The following is a 19,205-nucleotide window of genomic DNA, read 5'->3' as shown; positions in this document are numbered from 1 at the left end:
ATAACACTGATGTGTGTCCGTGAGTTATTACAGCCGCTTAATAAGATGTTTTTATTTTGATTCTGCTCACGTCGGGACGATGTGAAAACTTGACGCTGCTGTTTAATATAAAGTTTTTGTTTGCGGAGTCGAGACATGGCAGTCTCAAAGAACACTTAAGATAAACTAAAGCGCTGGGCTGCTGCGTCTGTGCGCGCCGCCATCTTGGATCTTCACATCCAAACAGATCAGGCAACGTGTAAACACTGCAGGCCCAACCCGACTGGTAGTATGTCCCATTTTGATTCTCAGAAGGTTCAAATGTTGGGTCACAACAGCTACTCGCTTACGGCAGTGCTGCTGGGAGGATCTTACTTGGTACCAAACAACCAATTTGGTTTTGACGTCTGAAATTCTATTTCGAAGACGACTTTAAAGGGCACAGTTCACGTCATACAGGCTTGTGTTAGATGGTTAAAAATAAAACGGAGGTTTGAAACACAGAGCTGCAGTCCGGCTGCACAAAGTGAAACTTGAGACTCCTCGCTGGAGGGTGCCGTCGTAGTAAGCTTGGATTCATGGCAGGAGCAATAATGTCAAAATGTTCATTGAAAAGAAGAAGAACATCTGGTTTGCAGTCATGTGAGCTCTCCAGACTTCTCCAGGCAGAAGTTCTTCATCACAAGATGGAGAATATCCTGGAGACCCCTTCATATGTTAATACATATGGAATCATTTGTTTATTTTTTACTTCTATATCCTCAGTTATGTGAAAGAGCAACACATTTTAAATCTCAACAAAGAATAACACAATGTTACACTGTACCTAAACAAGCTAATACACATTTATTAGGGCCACAACTAACAACTATTTTCATTGTCAATTAATCGGAATTATTTGTATTTATTGAATTATTTTTATACGATTGTCTATAAAATGTCAGTGTTTCCCAAAGCCCGAGATGGCCTCCTCAAATGACTTGTTTTATCCACAAGTCAAAGATATTTAGTTTACTGTCATAGAGGAGTAAAGAAACCAGAAACCAGATATATATATATATATATATATATATATATATATATATATATATATATATATATATATATATATAATGTTATTCTAATGATTATGTGAGCTCTCCAGACTTCTGTAGCTCCTCGTCTCCTGTATGATGGTGTCTTGAGGCTACTTGAGCCATTTCTAGCATAACGCACACAAATCTCTGCCCAAACTGTTGGTGGTTGAGTTGCATTATGGGTAATGTGTGCACCGGGTTTTGCCGTGGAAGACGAACGCTTTGAATAAAATGGGCAACAGTTCTGCTTCTGCTGCATCGATCTCGACCCTTTGTGTCTGAACTGACATCGTCGTAAGACGGCGAGAACAGATCAGTGGAGTTTTGTCTTAAGGAAAATGTGTTCCTGGTTTTGGTGCAGAAGGTAGTTACGGTCCTGCGTCATCTGTTATTGATTAGGATTACTCGTAGAGCGGAGGCTGGATGGTGTGGGGAGGGCTCAACAAGGCAGCATGCTGCACTTTGACCCCTCTGTGGGGCTTTTGATGGGGAGTACAGAGGTGGGTGAGATGTCACGATGAAAGGAGCGGACCGAAACGGAACACGGGACGAATACAGCGTCGACACCGAGGAACTCAGAAAGTGGGACTGGGATTATTTCTATCAGGGCGTTGTGTGTAAAGCTTCTATCCTGATATCGGTCATTTCATATCTGGATCCCGATATACATCAGGATGCAGCATGTTGTCTGAATACTTAAATACATAGTGTATAAGAAACGAACAGAACGAGTGTTGAAGTGGAATTATAGAGAACATATAACTGAATGTTGACTGTTTCCATGCGTGCACAGAAATGATTTCACTGGAGTCCAGTGTGTTAATCACAGTGAACTGAGTAATGTACAAACAGAACCACTCTCTAAATGATATTATCAAAGTGTGATTCCATTTAAAGATGATAAAATATCATATTGAATTATTGCCCAGACCTAATATATATAAAAGTGACACTTTAAACACCAGGAGAGTTGAATAACCTCTTCTCCACCGGCGTCACCCCCCCCCCCCCCCCCCACACTGTGGTTGAAGCTCCAGTGTGTCAGAACTAACATGGAGCAACTAATGAAAAGTAATAGTTTACAAACTGCAGCCAAGCAGAAGTATCTGGTACCTCCTCACGTGAGAGATCAAGGTGCACAGACGGCCCCCGCCACACATGACCGTTCCTCCCAACAATCCTTTTTTAATTTTTTACATAGTGAGTTGTGTGAACACACACCTGCTGTCTCTGGTTACCTTGGCATCTTGTTCCGGAGACACAGTGGGCTGAGTGGCAGCAGTAGAAGAGAACACATTTACGTTGTAAACGTTTCATATCTGTATTTATTTCTGTCTGGACCGCAGCACAGCGGGGGCCAGACTGTCCCCGAGTGATACCGCAGCACAGCGGGGGCCAGACTGTCCCCGAGTGATGGAGTTACACCGTCGGCCGTGTGTAGAACATTAAAAAGGCGCGACATCTTTTCCGTTGGGAACTCTTTGCCTCCGCAATCAGCTGATCAGTTTCCTCAATACATCGATTGTTGTGTTACGCGTCACTTAAATTATGGTAATTTATAAAGCTAGTTTTTTAATATCTTAATGTGGATAGTTTATTAATAAATAATAATAATAATAACTAATAAAACAAGTATTGTGGGAGATGAGAAGCAAAGTGTGTGATGAGGAAACACGACACTGAACATTAAAGGATTCACAGCGGACATATTTACAACCCGGTTTCATTTTAGTTTTTCATTTCATGATGATTTCGTTTGAGGTTTTTTTCTTCATATTTATTTGGTCCTCAATTCTATTTTAAACAAATCCTAAATGGACCTTGAGTTCCAAAAGGTTGAGAACGCTGCAGAGCGTCCTCGACACTCAGCTCTACCAGGAAGCAACAGTTTACACGCTCTCTGTATAATATGTATATTCTTCTGTGTTTCAAACGTGTTTAAATCTTGTAGCATATATTTATATTATAAGAGCAGCCCAGTGTGAGCGTATCAATCATCTGACTCAAATGTATCTGAACCATGTCATGTGATGCTGCTTTAGTACAATTTAAATATTACTGTGACTACTGCAGAAAATTGCAGATGAAGATTTAATAGCCATATAAATCACATTATAGACTCCACTCAGTGTTCCTGTAACAACTCGGACACATTTTAGCACATTGACACGGTCCAGCCATATATTATAATGATAAGTGTCAACCTTGTCCTGTTTAATTCGAGCCACAAGAGAACATCCTGTTTCTGGTCAGATGACCTGGCTGTGAAGGTAAAACACGGAGTAAATCATACGTGAGTTTACAGCCCATAATTAACTGGAGTCTCTAAATATTTAGTCACTTACAGCTTTTCCTTTTTAATTTCATTTATCTTGTTTTAACTCTAACAATCAAATTTGTTTTTTGGTGTAAATTGATCAGTTTTAATATTGTACTATGATTATTTATTGAGATTATGCACTTTTTAAATTTAAAAATAATAATGATAATAATAATTTTAATTTTTATAATAATAATAATATTTTTTATTTGTATAATAATACAAATAAAAATAATTATTTTATTTTAAAAGTTAATATAACTGCAGGCATTTAAAACCAGTCACTTCTGCTATAATGTGAACAGCGCAGCACTAAAACATGCAGAGCGTTGGAAGCCTGTCGACGTCTGATTGAAAGCTGAAAGCACTTTCAAGGTCTGGATAATCGTCAGTACACATCTTTTGACTTCTGCACATTTCTCTCTGTGTCTCTCCAGTGCGTTCTCTACCTCTGGTCGCTCAAGATCAACCACCCCAACACACTCTTCCTCCTGCGTGGGAACCACGAGTGCCGACACCTCACAGAGTACTTCACCTTCAAACAGGAATGTAAGTGCAGTGCTTCTCTCAGCCTTATGAAGGCCAGTCTAATGTACTCCTACGCTCTTTGTACCGCATCCGAGTGGCCTGTATCAATCAGGCTTCTACTGCAGACAAAGCCCGGGTTTAAGGGTATGGCATGGTACTCAGTGTAAGTGCAGGATTGCTCTTGCAGTCAGTATTAGTGATGATACAGGACATTTAGTAGTAGATGTCAATACCCGTACAATTCCAGGATTCCCAACTACACACCATAATAATAATCATCATCATAATAATAATAATCATCATCATAATAATAATCATCATAAAACAACATTTAAAATGATTATTGATCCTCCACAATGTTCTCGTTATATTTGAACACATTGACATTGTCATCATTGACCTTTGCCCTATAGTCCTTTTTACTGAATAGAGCTTGAACGCATCATAATGAGCTTCGCTCAGAGAGCTGTTGTTATTGAGCCGAGCAGGACTGTGCTGCCTGTAACGTTAACTCGCTTTCTTTCTGCAGAATTCAATACGGATTTGTTGTTGTTCACAATTTAGCATTATCAGGGAAATCTTCCATGTTCGATTCGAGCCCTGATCACCGGCCCCTGCGCGACCGTAGAAGAACAGTCCGTACCAAAGCGTGTGTTCTCGTCCCGAGTCACCAGTGCAGGTTAACTGATCGTCCTTTACTCTCACACCAGGCACAAATGAGGAATTAAAAAACTAACTGTGACGTGACTGCCTCCCCCTTAATAAAATACATCCCACAAGCAGGACATGTTTGTCAGAAAGTGTCTGTGGGAACAGAAAGTCCCGTCACACCATGTGGCACTTCATCAGTGTTACAGTCTCTGCAGAGTAGACGAAGCCTTTTCCTTTTCATGTTGCAGATGATAAACTGCTGGAGCATGGAGAGCAGCCAGGCATGCTGTTGAAGCACACACACACTGATTTCAATCCGTGTGTGTGTGGCAGGTGTGGATGCATTAGTATTCAGACTCTGAAACAAAGACGCTTTGGCAGACAACAAATAGATTTTGCTCACTACACCCCCCCCCCCCCCCCCCCCTGACTAACTGTACACACACTGTACACGCTGTCAGTGGTGGTCGTTTGGGCCAGGCTGTAATACTTGCAGAATAAAATCTATTTTCTCATAATGAAAGCCGTCCAGAGTTTGTGCATCAGTAAATGAGCAGATGAAGCAGACGGGGTGGACCTGCTTCATTCTTAGATGCACTGTCATTTCCCTCTTGGAAGATTCAGCAAGCATAAACATATTATATCCAGTGTTTCCACACGCAGGGCGAATTTAAAAACAAATAATATTGTTTTTATTCACAACTCACTTTTCTCATTGACAGGTCTCTGTCATTAAATAAACTAAAGACTTCTGCTATTACCTAATGTGTGTGTGTGTGTGTGTGTGTGTGCACACACCTACAGAGCGGAAGAAAGGAGAGGGGCTAACTAAATAGAAACCGCACCACGCACGCGCAATCCCCCCCCTGTCGCACAGTGAGCGCCCCTCCAAAGCAGTAAACCTAGGGGAAACACTGATATCCTTATTTTGAGTTTATCAGGCTTTTCTCAAACTGTGTTTGTCTTTATCAACATCACACCACATGCCTTGAGACAGTGTGACTGTAATTAACCCTGATCCGTGTCTCAAACTATACCGTGTCCTTTTAATTTGAAGGAATTGGGCCTGGAAAGTCCTTGAATTTGAGGTTTATGAATGTTTATGAATGTGTGGGAACACTGTCCTTGATCATGTTTAGTATTAACTAATCATTTCAGCAGTGTGGTATCACATTAGTAGTCCAATAAAAACAACACCCCACAGCCCTTCCCCGTCCCACCTACCAACACACTTTGTCAGGAAAAAATTAAAGATTCAATAAATTAAAGAAATGCACAAAAGCACTGTAAGACTTGAATTGTGTGGTAATGTGTTAAAACATATCATACCTCTACCATGAGTGCTGCTTGTAACACGTATTGTAGTCGGTGTTGCTGCACACATTCACATCCAGACACTCAAAGTGTTCAGTTCTCACTACGGTGATGAACGGCCCTCATTAAACACTCCATCACCTCACACAGTTGCGTTCTCTAACTGTAGGTGGGTGGCAGTTTGTCTTCGCACCTAACAAGGATTTGGCAGAAGTGTGTGTGCACCAGGTTAGAGGGTCCTTGTACAATTTACAGCAAGAGTTCTGTGAGAATCTCTTTCGTATCCAAACAAATTATTATTGTAACTGAAATATCCATAATCGATTTTAGATTTTGACTTGAATCGATTCAGGAAATCCGTGGCGACACCATCCCATACGGCATTACTGTGAAAAGATATCACTGAAGTGCTGAAGGATAAGACCAAAGCATTACACTCCGTATGTCTGGGCTTTATCCCTCCTTTATATCCTTCTGTGTCCTTTTCATGTTGTAAATCAATGACATCTGTCTACATGTGGCACACAAGTTAAATCTACAGACTTCTCTCTATGACTTGAATGCAGCACTCACTCGGTACTGGAGCATTGACTTCAGTTCAGTGTTTACCACCCCCTCTGTACTGTCTGTGTTCTGGCTGCTCGTGCCCTATAAGGAGTGGACTTCCTCCTGCCCTAATCTGACCTGCAGTGTTGTGCAAGTGACGCTGCAGACGCTGCCTGGAAACAATCATCTGTGCTGCTACGCCTCTACTGTCCTTCTGGCACAGGAGTCGTGCTACTTTTGTCACATCTGTGGCTTTATGTTGTTGAGGGAGAATTAGATTCTTCTTATGTGGGATGAGCGAGAAAAATGAAGCATATTTTGTGTTTGCTGCAGGTAAAATTAAATACTCTGAACGGGTGTATGACGCCTGTATGGAGGCCTTTGACTGCCTGCCCCTCGCTGCCCTGCTCAACCAGCAGTTCCTGTGTGTACATGGCGGACTCTCACCAGAAATCAACTGTCTAGACGACATCAGGAAAGTAAGTGATGGATCACTTTCCCTCAGCACATAACAAACATTTTATGTTAGGACGCCTGTAAAGTTGTGTGTGTGTGTGTGTGTGTGTGTGTGTGTGTGTGTGTGTGTGTGTGTGTGTGTGTGTGTGTGTGTGTGTGTGTGTGTGTGTGTGTGTGTGTGTGTGTGTGTGTGTGTGTGTGTGTGTGTGTGTGTGTGTGTGTGTGTGTGTCCACAGTTAGACCGATTTAAAGAGCCTCCAGCATTTGGGCCCATGTGTGACCTGATTTGGGCCGACCCTGGTGAGGACTATGGAAGTGAAAAGACAACTGAACACTTCAACCATAACTCCGTCAGAGGCTGCTCTTACTTTTTCAGGTATTACAACTTCATAAATATGATTTTTATATGACATGTCTTACTCTACGGGTGCACTAATACCGATACAGATACAGCACTTCATTATAATATAAAGAATAGATTTAATTACATCTCAAACAACTAAACAACAAAATATTTGACATAATAATAAAATAGGCTGTAGCTTCACCTTTTGTAGGTCAAAATGTCTCTTAGCCAGGTTACCTGATAAAAACAACTTGTTCAAAACAGGTTACCACAATAAATCTGACTTTTACAAGCCAGGTTATCAGATCACAACGGTTGTGTGTAATACAAGAGACGAGCACCTGCTCAGTCATGTCCACATGTTTACGTCAGGAGGCTCTTTCTCTACAATTACCAGCAACATGGAGACAAACTCTGTGATTCAGGTATCGATATGTTATTATTGTCCTTATTAACAAGAGGAGAGTAAAAGCGTTCAGAGAAGTTCAATATATAATTTCTGCTCCTGGAAGTTGTTGCCGCTTGTGATGCTACAGAATAGTTGGTTACTTTTGATTGGCCAGTGCTACAGATGTTTCTTCGCAACTGATTTACACATTAAGACATTTCTGAAGTTTTAATGATTCAGCTGATTTATTAAATCATTTAAACTAGCTAGTCGTATAGGAAGGACTTCACACCAGGGATGTCACAATACCAGATGTTTAGTAGACGATGATAAAACCATTTTCAATACCAAATGTGACAAACGTCCAAAAACAAAACCCTAAATCCCATTTGCTTCGGCATACACTCTTAATATCATTTGTTTACTGGTCTTCGTAAGGAAGTTAAACATCAGAATTCCCTCTAATATCTATTTTATATTTTAAACATCTCCTTCAAACAACTGTTTTTATTCAAGTTTGTCAGAATTTACATTTCTCAAGATTACATTTGAACACCTCATGATAATGTTATAATTTACCTTCGACCAGTACTCACTTTTACTGAATAGAGCTTGAACACATCATAATGTAACTCAATGGAAGCTCCGTTAGCGTTAGCTGTTAGCTCTGTTATTCAGCCAAACAGGACTGTGCTGCCCACCGGCTGCTAACAGCTAACGTTAGCAGCTAACAGCTAACGTTAGCTGTAGCTAACAGCTAACGTTAGCAGCTAATAGCTAGCTGCTAACGTTAGCAGCTAACAGCTAACGTTAGCTAGCTCTCCTCCTGCTGATTTCAACACAAATCAGTTTTTCACAACGCAACATTAAACGGGAAGAAATCGTGTGTGTGTCCTGGACTCCCGGGAAGATCTCTGTGCAACACGTATTCTATCGTCCCCGGGATGACAGCACGCCATTACTCTGGAGACCCGGTACTTATGATATTATAGAAAAACTATTAACAACATGTTTTCCGAATTTTGGCATCGACTTTGTAATGAAGTATCGGTTCTCGTGACATCTCTACTTCACACACAAGCTTATTAATATATTAACAAATAGCTGGTCTGAAATGCACTGAAGTGGTAAATGTCAAAACTTTTCCTTTTAGTCTGATGTGGGTCGATCAAATGTTGATTGCCCACATATTGTTCTAGCTGATTCCTAATAGATTAGTCGTGTGGCGGTAAAAAGTGTTAAGTACCCTCATCCAGCTGAGCTCTGCGCCCGTCTGCTCTCTCTTCCCCGCCTTGTGGAGAGGCCAGCAGAGCCCTTAAATACCAGAGTCCTGGCTCTGGATGCTCAGCATCTTTAAACCCCGAGCTCAAAAGAGCAGAGGGCACGGCATGCTTTAAATAAATATGTGTATACATAGACAAAGAGTGAAGTCAGAAGTGGCTTCATGCTGTTTCCTGTAATGGTTTAAGTTTGTAAAAAGCTTTGACCTCCACAGTTCTGTCTCTCTGGTTCCTTCTCTTTCCAGTTACTCGGCCGTCTGTGACTTTTTGGTGAATAATAACTTGCTGTCAGTAATAAGAGCCCATGAAGCACAGGATGCAGGGTAAGTCGACATTATCTCCAGCTCATTATAGTAAAGAATAAAGATTCTTTTCAGTGTCGATTATTTAGTTTATAAAATGTTGAAAAGTGTTTGATCAGTGTTTCCTGAAGGTGACGTGTCTCAAGTGTTTAGTTTTGTCCATAATTAAAGAATATTCAGTTTACTGAAGGAGTAAAAACCCAGAAATGATTCACATAATGAAGCCGGATTAATTTAAAACGTCTCTTTTAATATGTTGATAGTCTTTTTGTTTGCGGCCCAACAGGTATCGGATGTACAGAAAAAGCCAGACTACAGGCTTCCCTTCATTAATCACAATCTTTTCAGCTCCAAATTACCTCGACGTCTACAACAACAAAGGTTTGCGTCGTCTCGCTCTCATTGTTGTTGCTTTTCTTGTATTCTCCAGGCTTCAGTGCTTCATTCTCTCCTCCCATCTCTTCCCCTCAATCCTAGCTGCTGTATTAAAATATGAGAACAACGTGATGAATATCCGACAGTTCAACTGCTCCCCCCACCCTTACTGGTTGCCCAACTTTATGGATGTCTTCACATGGTCTTTGCCTTTCGTTGGAGAGAAAGGTACGTGGATGGAAAGCCAAAAAAAGAAGCTTCTATTGTGGAATATAAAAGAAAAGAGATTTGTTTTATAACATCTACATCTGAACCTTTGATGACCTGCATGTTACTGCATGCTTTTGATTCTATAGCGTCCTGTTGAACTTCAGGACATAAAGACGTTTATGGGACTGAATGTCTCAGACCAGCTGTCTGACACAAACACACACACACTTCATGTTGGACCCACACACACAGTCCAACATGAAGTCAGCCTGAAACGTGTTCCACCCGTCTTCTGTGTCTTCTGTCTCCACAGTGACGGAGATGCTGGTGAATGTTCTGAACATCTGCTCTGACGATGAGCTCATGTCTGAGGGAGATGATCTATATGAAGGTAAATATGTTGCATAAATGATCATTTCTAATAATAATAATTCCTATTGTTCATGTCAGGATCTACCAGGTCACTAATAAAGGCCTGAAAGTGAAGTGTGTTTAAGATTATGGAGTTATATTAGCATTAATATAAACACACAAAGGCAAAGCTGAGAGAAGAGGCAACATTTATTCCTGTTGAACTGTTATTCACTTTATTTACTAAAACGTGTTTATTATTACAGAGCTGTCTTTGCATCAGTCCATAAAGAATAAATTGCCTTGTAGTGAGTGTAGCGTGTATAACATGAGCTGTGAGTGACATGTGAACAAAGCCCTCTGCACAAAGCTTCAGAATATAGAGAGGAATGAAAGTGGAGAGTTTGGTGTATGTAAGTGCTGCTGAAGTGGAGACTTCTGCTGAAGAGTGTGAGAAAAAGCTCCTTTAGAGAAAAGCTCCTTTAAAGATATGTATTGTAACATTCATACATGTTGTACACACTACAGGTGAACAGAGTCATACATGTTGTACACACTACAGGTGAACAGAGTCATACATGTTGTACACACTACATCATACATGTTGTACACACTACAGGTGAACAGGGTCATACATGTTGTACACACTACAGGTGAACAGAGTCATACATGTTGTACACACTACAGGTGAACAGGGTCATACATGTTGTACACACTACAGGTGAACAGAGTCATACATGTTGTACACACTACAGGTGAACAGGGTCATACATGTTGTACACACTACAGGTGAACAGAGTCATACATGTTGTACACACTACAGGTGAACAGGGTCATACATGTTGTACACACTACAGGTGAACAGAGTCATACATGTTGTACACACTACAGGTGAACAGAGTCATACATGTTGTACACACTACAGGTGAACAGAGTCATACATGTTGTACACACTACAGGTGAACAGAGTCATACATGTTGTACACACTACAGGTGAACAGAGTCATACATGTTGTACACACTACAGGTGAACAGGGTCATACATGTTGTACACACTACAGGTGAACAGAGTCATACATGTTGTACACACTACAGGTGAACAGAGTCATACATGTTGTACACACTACAGGTGAACAGGGTCATACATGTTGTACACACTACAGGTGAACAGAGTCATACATGTTGTACACACTACAGGTGAACAGAGTCATACATGTTGTACACACTACAGGTGAACAGGGTCAAACATGTAACTAACAGATATCATGAAGCTTCCCCACTTCATGACTCACATCAACACAGTTTATATTACAAGTGTTTAATATGTACATGAGGCGTTATGTAATGTAGCTGTGGAGAGTTTACATCTACACACACAGTTACACACACACTCTGATGTTCTCATGTTCCTCTCGTCTGAAGAAGACGCTGAAGGCGGTTTATGAGCCTCTCATTCTAATTCTTCTGGTCCGTCTCTCAAACGGATCATCTGTTCATTTATACAACGTATTGTTCAGTGCTGAGGATGTAAAGAATGCTGCAGGTGGACCACCGTTAACCTCACATTGTGGACTTCCAGGTGGAACCTCAGCGATGCGTAAGGAGGTCATCCGGAACAAGATCCGCGCTGTGGGGAAGATGGCCCGAGTCTTCTCCGTGCTCAGGTCTGACCCCGTACCGCTCCTTTCTCGTGATGTGAATGATTAGCAGCGGGGGCCGGGAGGATGCAGGAGTGTTGGTGCAGTGGATGGAGTCAGTTGAGTGCACGATGGAGTTGTATTTGAAAACATAATGTTGTCCTGCTGGCACGAGATGAGTCACGATGCAGAGACTGTGTAATGACATTATTCCAGATTAATGCGGCTCCCTCGTCACACGGCTGTGTTTACATAAGAATAGAGCTCCAGGGCGGAGCGACGATTCAAACATGATCATTTATCATAAATCATATCGAGATATTGTGATGCTCAGTTACGTCGTCTAAATTGATGATAACAAACGAACTGACTTCCATTTCTCAGGAAATCTGATATTCAGGGAATATCGGGTTTTGTTTTTAAATCACTTTGATGACTAACGAACTCCAGATAAATCCTAACTCATCGGATCACATACTTCTTTATTTCTCTATAATTTATATAGTTTTCATTTACGTTCTTAAATAAATGAAGGAAATACTTTGTCCAGTGTTTCATTCACAGCGGCTTTAGTACGTGTTTATTAAATTACCAGACGTGCTATAAGAATATATAAATCGATTGACTACCCCCACCATTATGAGACTTGTGCAGACATGAAGCCCAAGAGTCCATTTTATTTATTGTTTTTTATTGTATTTATCTTTTATTTATTTTATAATAATACATTTTTTATTTTCAATTCCAATGTCTGAATATTCTTAAGAGTGTGAAAGAGACGTACCTGCCGTATGCTCCTGGAGCCGAGGAGATCAATCCTTACAGAACATCGCTTCAGCTGCTCAAATGGACACGTCGTCAGTGACCCACTGTCAGAACCAGGACACGTGTGGCTCCAGACATTTGGAGCTGACAGTCGGTCGCTGTGACGGGACAGGTCAAACATCCGGTGATGGTTGAACTCATGACCTCTTGGTAACAGAACTGCCTCGTGACCAGCAGGTGTGCGTGCCGCCCTGCTGGCTGAAATGTAACGTGTACACCGTCTTGTGTTTTGTTTGTGGACCAGGGAGGAGAGCGAGAATGTGTTGACGCTCAAAGGCCTCACCCCAACTGGAACTCTTCCTGTGGGAGTGTTGTCGGGGGGAAAGCAGACCTTACAGACCGGTAAGAGGGTTTTATTCTCCGTCGCCCTGATCTTTAAATCCTCCTGCTATCTGCCATTTAGCACGACCTACTCCCCCCTTATAGGGACATTTCCTCACCCCTTGTCACTGAGCCTGTTTGTTTTTTAACTCTGAGTTTGTGCTGTGAGCAAACCTTTAGTGACCTTTATCAGTTAGTGGAGACATCCCGGCCTACAAATCGTGTTCTACAGACGTACAGATCCTCGCAGAACCATCACACATGATTATATTTTATATATCTTTCAATGAGAATCTGTTTTCTCCAACATCATGAACAATCTCTTGTCTAAAGGTAACGACATCTGCGTACCAGCACATCTAAAGCTCACTGCTTTCAGTCTTTATGCTAAGCTAACTGCTAGCTCCAGCTCGTCAGCGGTTTTGATTTCAGACTCTGTCATGGCAAGTTAGCGTGTAGAAGATAAAGATTACTGCGCTTTCATGTTGAATCAAAGGGCAAAGGTCAACATCGTATACTTGCTCAAATGAATCAACACTTTTCTACTGCTGAAACCAAAAGTAACAATTAAGTTTCTTCCTGCAAAGAACCTCCGAAAGAACATTTGTTATTTCCAATGCAGTTACAGTTTGATGTCTGCAGTCCACCCTGACATCTAGTGCAGGCGGACACGCTTCCCTGTCCTGCGCGTCCCTTTTGAAGGGTTGGAGATGAATGACGGCACGCAGGAGGTCCTGGCTGGACTTTATCTAAACGTTTTGTGGCTCAGCTGTGGGCCGTCTGCCCGGGGAGGTCGGCCTGTCACCTGGAAGTGGCCGCTGACCCTCTGATCTAAAGGTCAGCGCCGCTCTCGCCCACCAGACGACACGCTGGGAGTCGGGCTTCGTCACACTGGAGGTTCACAGAAGCTGCGGCGCAATCGAAGGACCACATGTTGGTGACCTTTTGGAGAATGCCAGTGTCCATGTCCGCTCCCCCAGCCTCAGCATCACATCAGCTCGGCCGGTTTGAACACCGGAGGACAAGTGAACGTGTGTCTCTGTCTTCTTCGCTTTGTTTTCTGCACTTTGGGTCCCTGTGTTGCTGCTGCTCACTGACGCACGCTGAGAGGAAACACTAGTTAAAGGAATACTTCACCCTAAACGTGTGTTTGTGTTTGAATCACTCTGTTTACACAGCTGGTGCAGAATAATGATCTCGTTGATCCAGTCGTGTAATCATCGTTCCCACCGGTCCTTGAAGTCCTTGAAAAAATCCAGACATGAAACGTTTTTGAAAATAAAGGAGAATTAATATATTTAGTGAAAGAAGAGTTTATTTAAATGTTTTACTTAACGTTAGTAACAGTCATTGCGTGAACACAACGATACACGAACAGTTTGACGTGTTTGTGACGACGGAGAATGTAATTATGCTGCACGCGTTATGAGTGGAGTTTTCCCCTCGTTCACTTCAGTGCATCAGGACGTTGCTCCATATTTAAATTATTCGTTGGGCGTGTAGTGACGCGAGTGAAGCTAACGCAGGTGATCACTGAAACACATGCGCTCATGATGTGGGTGAAATGTTCCTTTGAAGCACAATAATATTCAGGACCGGACTGCCGACCAGACGAAGTGTCACCGATAACAAAGCTCCTCATAACGCTGGGCTGAAGAGGGAAACGCTCGTCTCTGCAGGCTCGTCACCGGCTCTCACTCATCCGGACGTCTTGGTATTAAAGCTCTGTAATCAGACGACCCTCCACACCTGCACCTCAAATCCAACAAGTTGCCAAGCATCGATTTTAAAGGAACAATATTAATGGCGTTCAGTCCGCCGCTTAGTATTTGTAAATATGTCCCGCAGCGCTCCCTCCATCGCCTCGGACTCTGAGGGCTCAGCCAAATCCTCCACTCAGCTCTCCACACCTAAGTCCCCGTGACCCCTTAACACCAGCCCCATCTTAAAGCTCCTTCTTCTCTAACGTCACACACTCACTGACATGTTCTGATGAAGTTTTCCACCAGTGTCGATGTCCTGCTCTGCGTGTCTCTGATGTGACTGTTGTATATTCATATCTGCTGTGTTTGATGACGACTCCCTTTTCTCCTCCTTCACCTCCATTAAATAGCTACGATTGAAGCAGCTAAAGCAAAAGGTACGCATGGCTGTCAGGTGTTCATGTTGTGTGGAGTTCACGTTAAACAACCTTTTACAACACTGAGTATTGCATGACTTTATAGCTGGTTGCTCTTGCATTATCAGAGTCACAGTGGGACGTTGTAAAACATTAGAGGGCACTGCTCATGTGCTGGTGGAGAGAACACGCATTGAACAGAAGAATTCACTTTAAAGTAAAGATTAAGCAGTTTAAACAACATCACTGTCAGATACACGGGCGATGGAGTGTGAATGAAAACGTGTGTGTTCTGTTTGTATAAATGTCTTTAACACACGACGGGCTGCAGTCGGAGGCTTCGGCACCAGACTCGGGCCTGCTTGTTGTTAACGAGAATGTCCCGGCTGTGGTCACCTGGCTCTTCTTGCCAAGTGTTCCCCACACAGCTCGCTAAGACCTGCTAAGATAAGACCGGGGACATCCCTGCCGGGGTATTTTCAGAAGCTAATCCTGTTACAGCGTTGGGCTGTTGCTGCGCTGTCTGCCCCTTCTGGTCGTTGGTGTCGGGGCTTCAACAGGTTCATGCTTCACTTATTTTATGGAAGGCATCAAATGTCAAAGATTTAGTTTCTGCAGAACACACGAGTTTCATTCACACTACAGGATCTTTCTACCTTTGATCTTACATTGAGCTGTCGCTCTCAGCTGTCGGTCATTACGTTCAGCTGATTATTCAAATGGTTCAATCTTTACTTTTAGGTCATTTTACTTTTGGATAATTGTCAGTCAGTTTACTTGTAATTATTAATTTACTAAAGGTAAAACAATTTGTAATTCTATTTACAACACAAATATGTGAATATCTTTCATCGATCAAATATTTTTATTTTTATTATTATATTTATTATTATATTTATTATTTTTATTATTATTATTATATTTATTATTATTATTATTATTATTATAATAATAATTATTATAATAATAATAATAATAATTATTATTATTATTATATTTATTTTTTTAATTATAATTATTATTTTTATTATATTATTATATTTATAATTATTATTATTATTATTATTATTATTTTTTTTTTTTTGAGCCACTCCACAATCGTGTCCCTGTGGCAGAAGTTCTCCTGTTTGGCAGCCAGTGCCTTCAGGTTAACTCACCTGAGCGCAGGTGCTTCAGTGCGACAGGTATCTGGTGGTGTAAGAGCAGCTTGACGACCTTTTTACCTGTAAATCAACATAAAGCGTTTACCTTGATGACTGAAATGATTGAAGATGTCTGAACAAGTTTGCTTTCCATCTGCACACGTGCTCTGTCGGGTTTCCCCCTGGCTGTCCCGGGACGTTACAGTAAGTGAGGTGTTGTTTACCTGTGCATGTGTTGTGTTCACCTGTACTGTGACGGGCACATTCCCACTTTTGTGTTTTGTGTTTATTGGATTGAATTCCACAAGGAATTCCTTTTTGAGTGACTAATAAAAAAGATCAAGAATGTTCATGGTTCCCACGGGTTCTTGAATGTTTTTGAAAACGGACATTAGTCATTGAAAGTGCTTGAATTTACATATTTTGTGCAAAAATTGAAATTGAAATGATTTAAAAAATGTTTAACTTAAGACTACGTTCCGCTGTCTGCATGCGTGTCTCCCACATTGTTTCATGAGTGATTGCAGGTTAAACAGGAAGCTAACGTTAAGCGTATCTTCAGCTGTGCCTGGAAAATCTGAATTCCAGGTCTCGTAGTTCAGAGACATCTAAGACTGGCTTGTTTAAGATCTGCAGGACGTCCATATGATGCAGAGCCTGCAGAATACTGAAATAATGCCAACAAACTACGCATTTAAAGGGAATTGTGCCTGGAAAGTCCTTGGAAAGTCCTTGAATGTGATGTTTTTAGAAGGTGTGGGAACCCTGAATATATCTTCCAGCTAATATTTGCAGCGGCAGGAGCAGGGAGGTTCCTCCGGGGTTCCTCCAGCCTCTGATCCGTTTCTCTCGTGTCTCTGCAGCGATCCAAGGCTTCTCCCCCACCAGGAAGATCCGTAACTTCGAGGAGGCGCGCGGCCTGGACCGGATAAACGAGAGGATGCCGCCACGCAAAGACGACCAGCAGCCAGAAGGCACCGCCGTCAACACCAACACCCCCAACAAGAACGGCACCGATGAATAAACCCCCCCCCCCCCCGACTCATAGCCCCCCTCTCTCCGTCTGCCCCCCCCACTCCGTCTCCTCCACCGTCCGTGTTCTGCTCCGCCCTCGGGCGGGGGCAGGAAGTGCCCTGGAGGAACACTGCTGACGACACGATGTGTTCCGGACGGAGATTATTTATTACAGATTAAAGATTTTAGATTTATTGTTTCATGGCAACAAATCATTGAAGACTTTCTGCAGGTGTTGAGATGTAAACGTTTAAAACAAATATTATTTTATGGATTTGATAGATTTTAGTCTCTTTGCATTTAACAACAGCGTGAGAAGCTCCTCGAGGCGCCGCATGCCGCGTGTGAAAGATGAAGTTAATTACACCAGAACAACGAGTACTAACTAATCATTTTATACTTGAAGACAAAGTCTTATTTTTAAATGTTCCACGACACTTTGAATCCCTGAAGATGCTGAACGGATTCAGTATTATGTTCACGTTGTGGATGAAGGTTCACGAGTCCTTCAGTAAAGTGGAGGTTAAGGCTTTGTGAGAGTCGCGGTTCTGGTCGTGATGTTCTCTTGATGGCATCTAAGATGTTGTCGCTGCGCTGAAGCAAGAAGAACAAAGGGATTCACAGGACGGCAGGTCTTATTCTGTCACTGCAACCAGACCTGCCGGTACTCCTGCAGAGGAACCTCTCCTCCTCCTCCTCCTCCTCCTCCTCCTCCAGCCCTGAAGAGAGCAGGTGGAGCAGCGTGCATGAAGATTACATCAAACCCACTGACGAGAAGGACACGGTTTTCTCTTCAGTGGACAAAGGAGGACGTGCGCAGAGCAGCAGCTGTCCTCAGACTGATGTCCATCACTGCGGAGGAAACGTCGTATTTAATAGTTTGATTTGTGTTTTATTGTCAAATACTTAAAAACCATAAAAACAGAGTGTGCTTTTGTGTCTGAAGCTCAGTGTCTCCACCTGCTGTTGATTATACGCACTGCAGATGGTTTTAGTTTTAACTAAGGGAAACATTGGACTCAGCTCTCTGAGGACGCTGCACCGACAACATGGACCGAGTGTATAAAAGTCCTGTAATCATCTCAACCACGGCTGACTCCTGCATACACTACATCACTTTTACAACTCGTGCTCCTACAAGAAGGGAACATGAACCCTCGCTGAGCTTGCAGGCGTGTACATGCTTTTGTGCTGTGAAGTGTTCAGCCTCCACGCCGCCGCACAGGCGCCCCCGACCCTTTAAGACGTGCTTTTTAAGACGTGTACGACCAACTCACCCGGTGCTTCGACACACCTGACTGTAATTCTGTTGTCTTTCTTCTTCACTAAAGAAAAGCTGGGAAATAACCTTTAACATTTGCTATTCTCTTGTGAATTTACCCTTTTTTATTTTAGTAAACGAGGTGTTTGTGCTCATTTACCATGCCACCTTGGCCACACATGTCAAGATCTGTGTGTGTGTGTGTGTGTGTGTGTGTGTGTGTGTGTGTGTGTGTGTGTGCATGTGTGTGTGCGTGTGTGTGTATGGATTGTGAGTCAAGCCAGGAGACTTTCAATCGCACATGATTTAAAGATTCAATGTCATGTAATATTTATCTTGATATTCTTAAAGTTTGGCGTTGTGTAGACTTGTGGGGAGGTTCCTAAAGTATTCTGGTTTACATTCATAACTGTGATGTTGGTTAGTTTGAAAGGCTTTACTGGGTGAGCCACACAGTATACTGACCTCCTGCTGGTCCGATACTTAACGCAGAATGTAAAAGATATCGTTCTTTGAAAAATCTTATAGCTGTAAAAAGGGTGAAAATGTACCGTATTTGTCATGAAGGCCATGAAATCTTTTACGTAGATGTATCACTTGAAAGAAAAGAATAAAGTTCAAACACAGTGTTTTATTTCACTCGTCTGGATGTTGCTTATTTTACTTAAAGCTGCAGAAAAAGGTATTTTAGTCACTGTTAGAATATTTGACTGTTTCTGACGAGGAACTGAAGCTCTCGCCGAAGCCACCAGACTCCATTGATA

The 19,205-nt window shown here is 42.1% G+C and overlaps 1 protein-coding gene across 4 annotated transcripts in view; it reads left to right on the top strand.

Moving 5' to 3' along the window:
- ppp3cca (protein phosphatase 3, catalytic subunit, gamma isozyme, a) overlaps positions 1-19,085 on the top strand; it is a 32,880-nt gene extending 13,795 nt beyond the window's left edge. Inside the window, exons 4-14 of one of the 4 annotated variants that reach the window (XM_029440640.1) lie at positions 3,813-3,924; positions 6,748-6,893; positions 7,107-7,246; positions 9,130-9,207; positions 9,473-9,567; positions 9,664-9,789; positions 10,085-10,162; positions 11,702-11,786; positions 12,829-12,926; positions 15,019-15,045; positions 17,039-19,085. In XM_029440640.1, the coding sequence (XP_029296500.1) occupies positions 3,813-3,924; positions 6,748-6,893; positions 7,107-7,246; positions 9,130-9,207; positions 9,473-9,567; positions 9,664-9,789; positions 10,085-10,162; positions 11,702-11,786; positions 12,829-12,926; positions 15,019-15,045; positions 17,039-17,190 (1,137 nt within the window). In that variant the 3' untranslated portion in view covers positions 17,191-19,085. Of the gene's footprint in view, positions 1-3,812; positions 3,925-6,747; positions 6,894-7,106; positions 7,247-9,129; positions 9,208-9,472; positions 9,568-9,663; positions 9,790-10,084; positions 10,163-11,701; positions 11,875-12,828; positions 12,927-15,018; positions 15,046-17,029 lie in introns of those variants that run through there. The other 3 variants (XM_029440639.1, XM_029440641.1, XM_029440642.1) reach the window with 3 other exon arrangements.
- The last annotated feature ends 120 nt before the right edge of the window (positions 19,086-19,205 follow it).

The sequence above is a fragment of the Cottoperca gobio genome, chromosome 9 (assembly GCF_900634415.1).
Source record: "Cottoperca gobio chromosome 9, fCotGob3.1, whole genome shotgun sequence".
NCBI classification, from domain to species: Eukaryota; Metazoa; Chordata; class Actinopteri; order Perciformes; family Bovichtidae; genus Cottoperca; species Cottoperca gobio.
The sequence above is the reverse complement of the archived record's forward strand: the minus strand, read 5'-3'. Positions and strand labels throughout refer to the sequence as shown.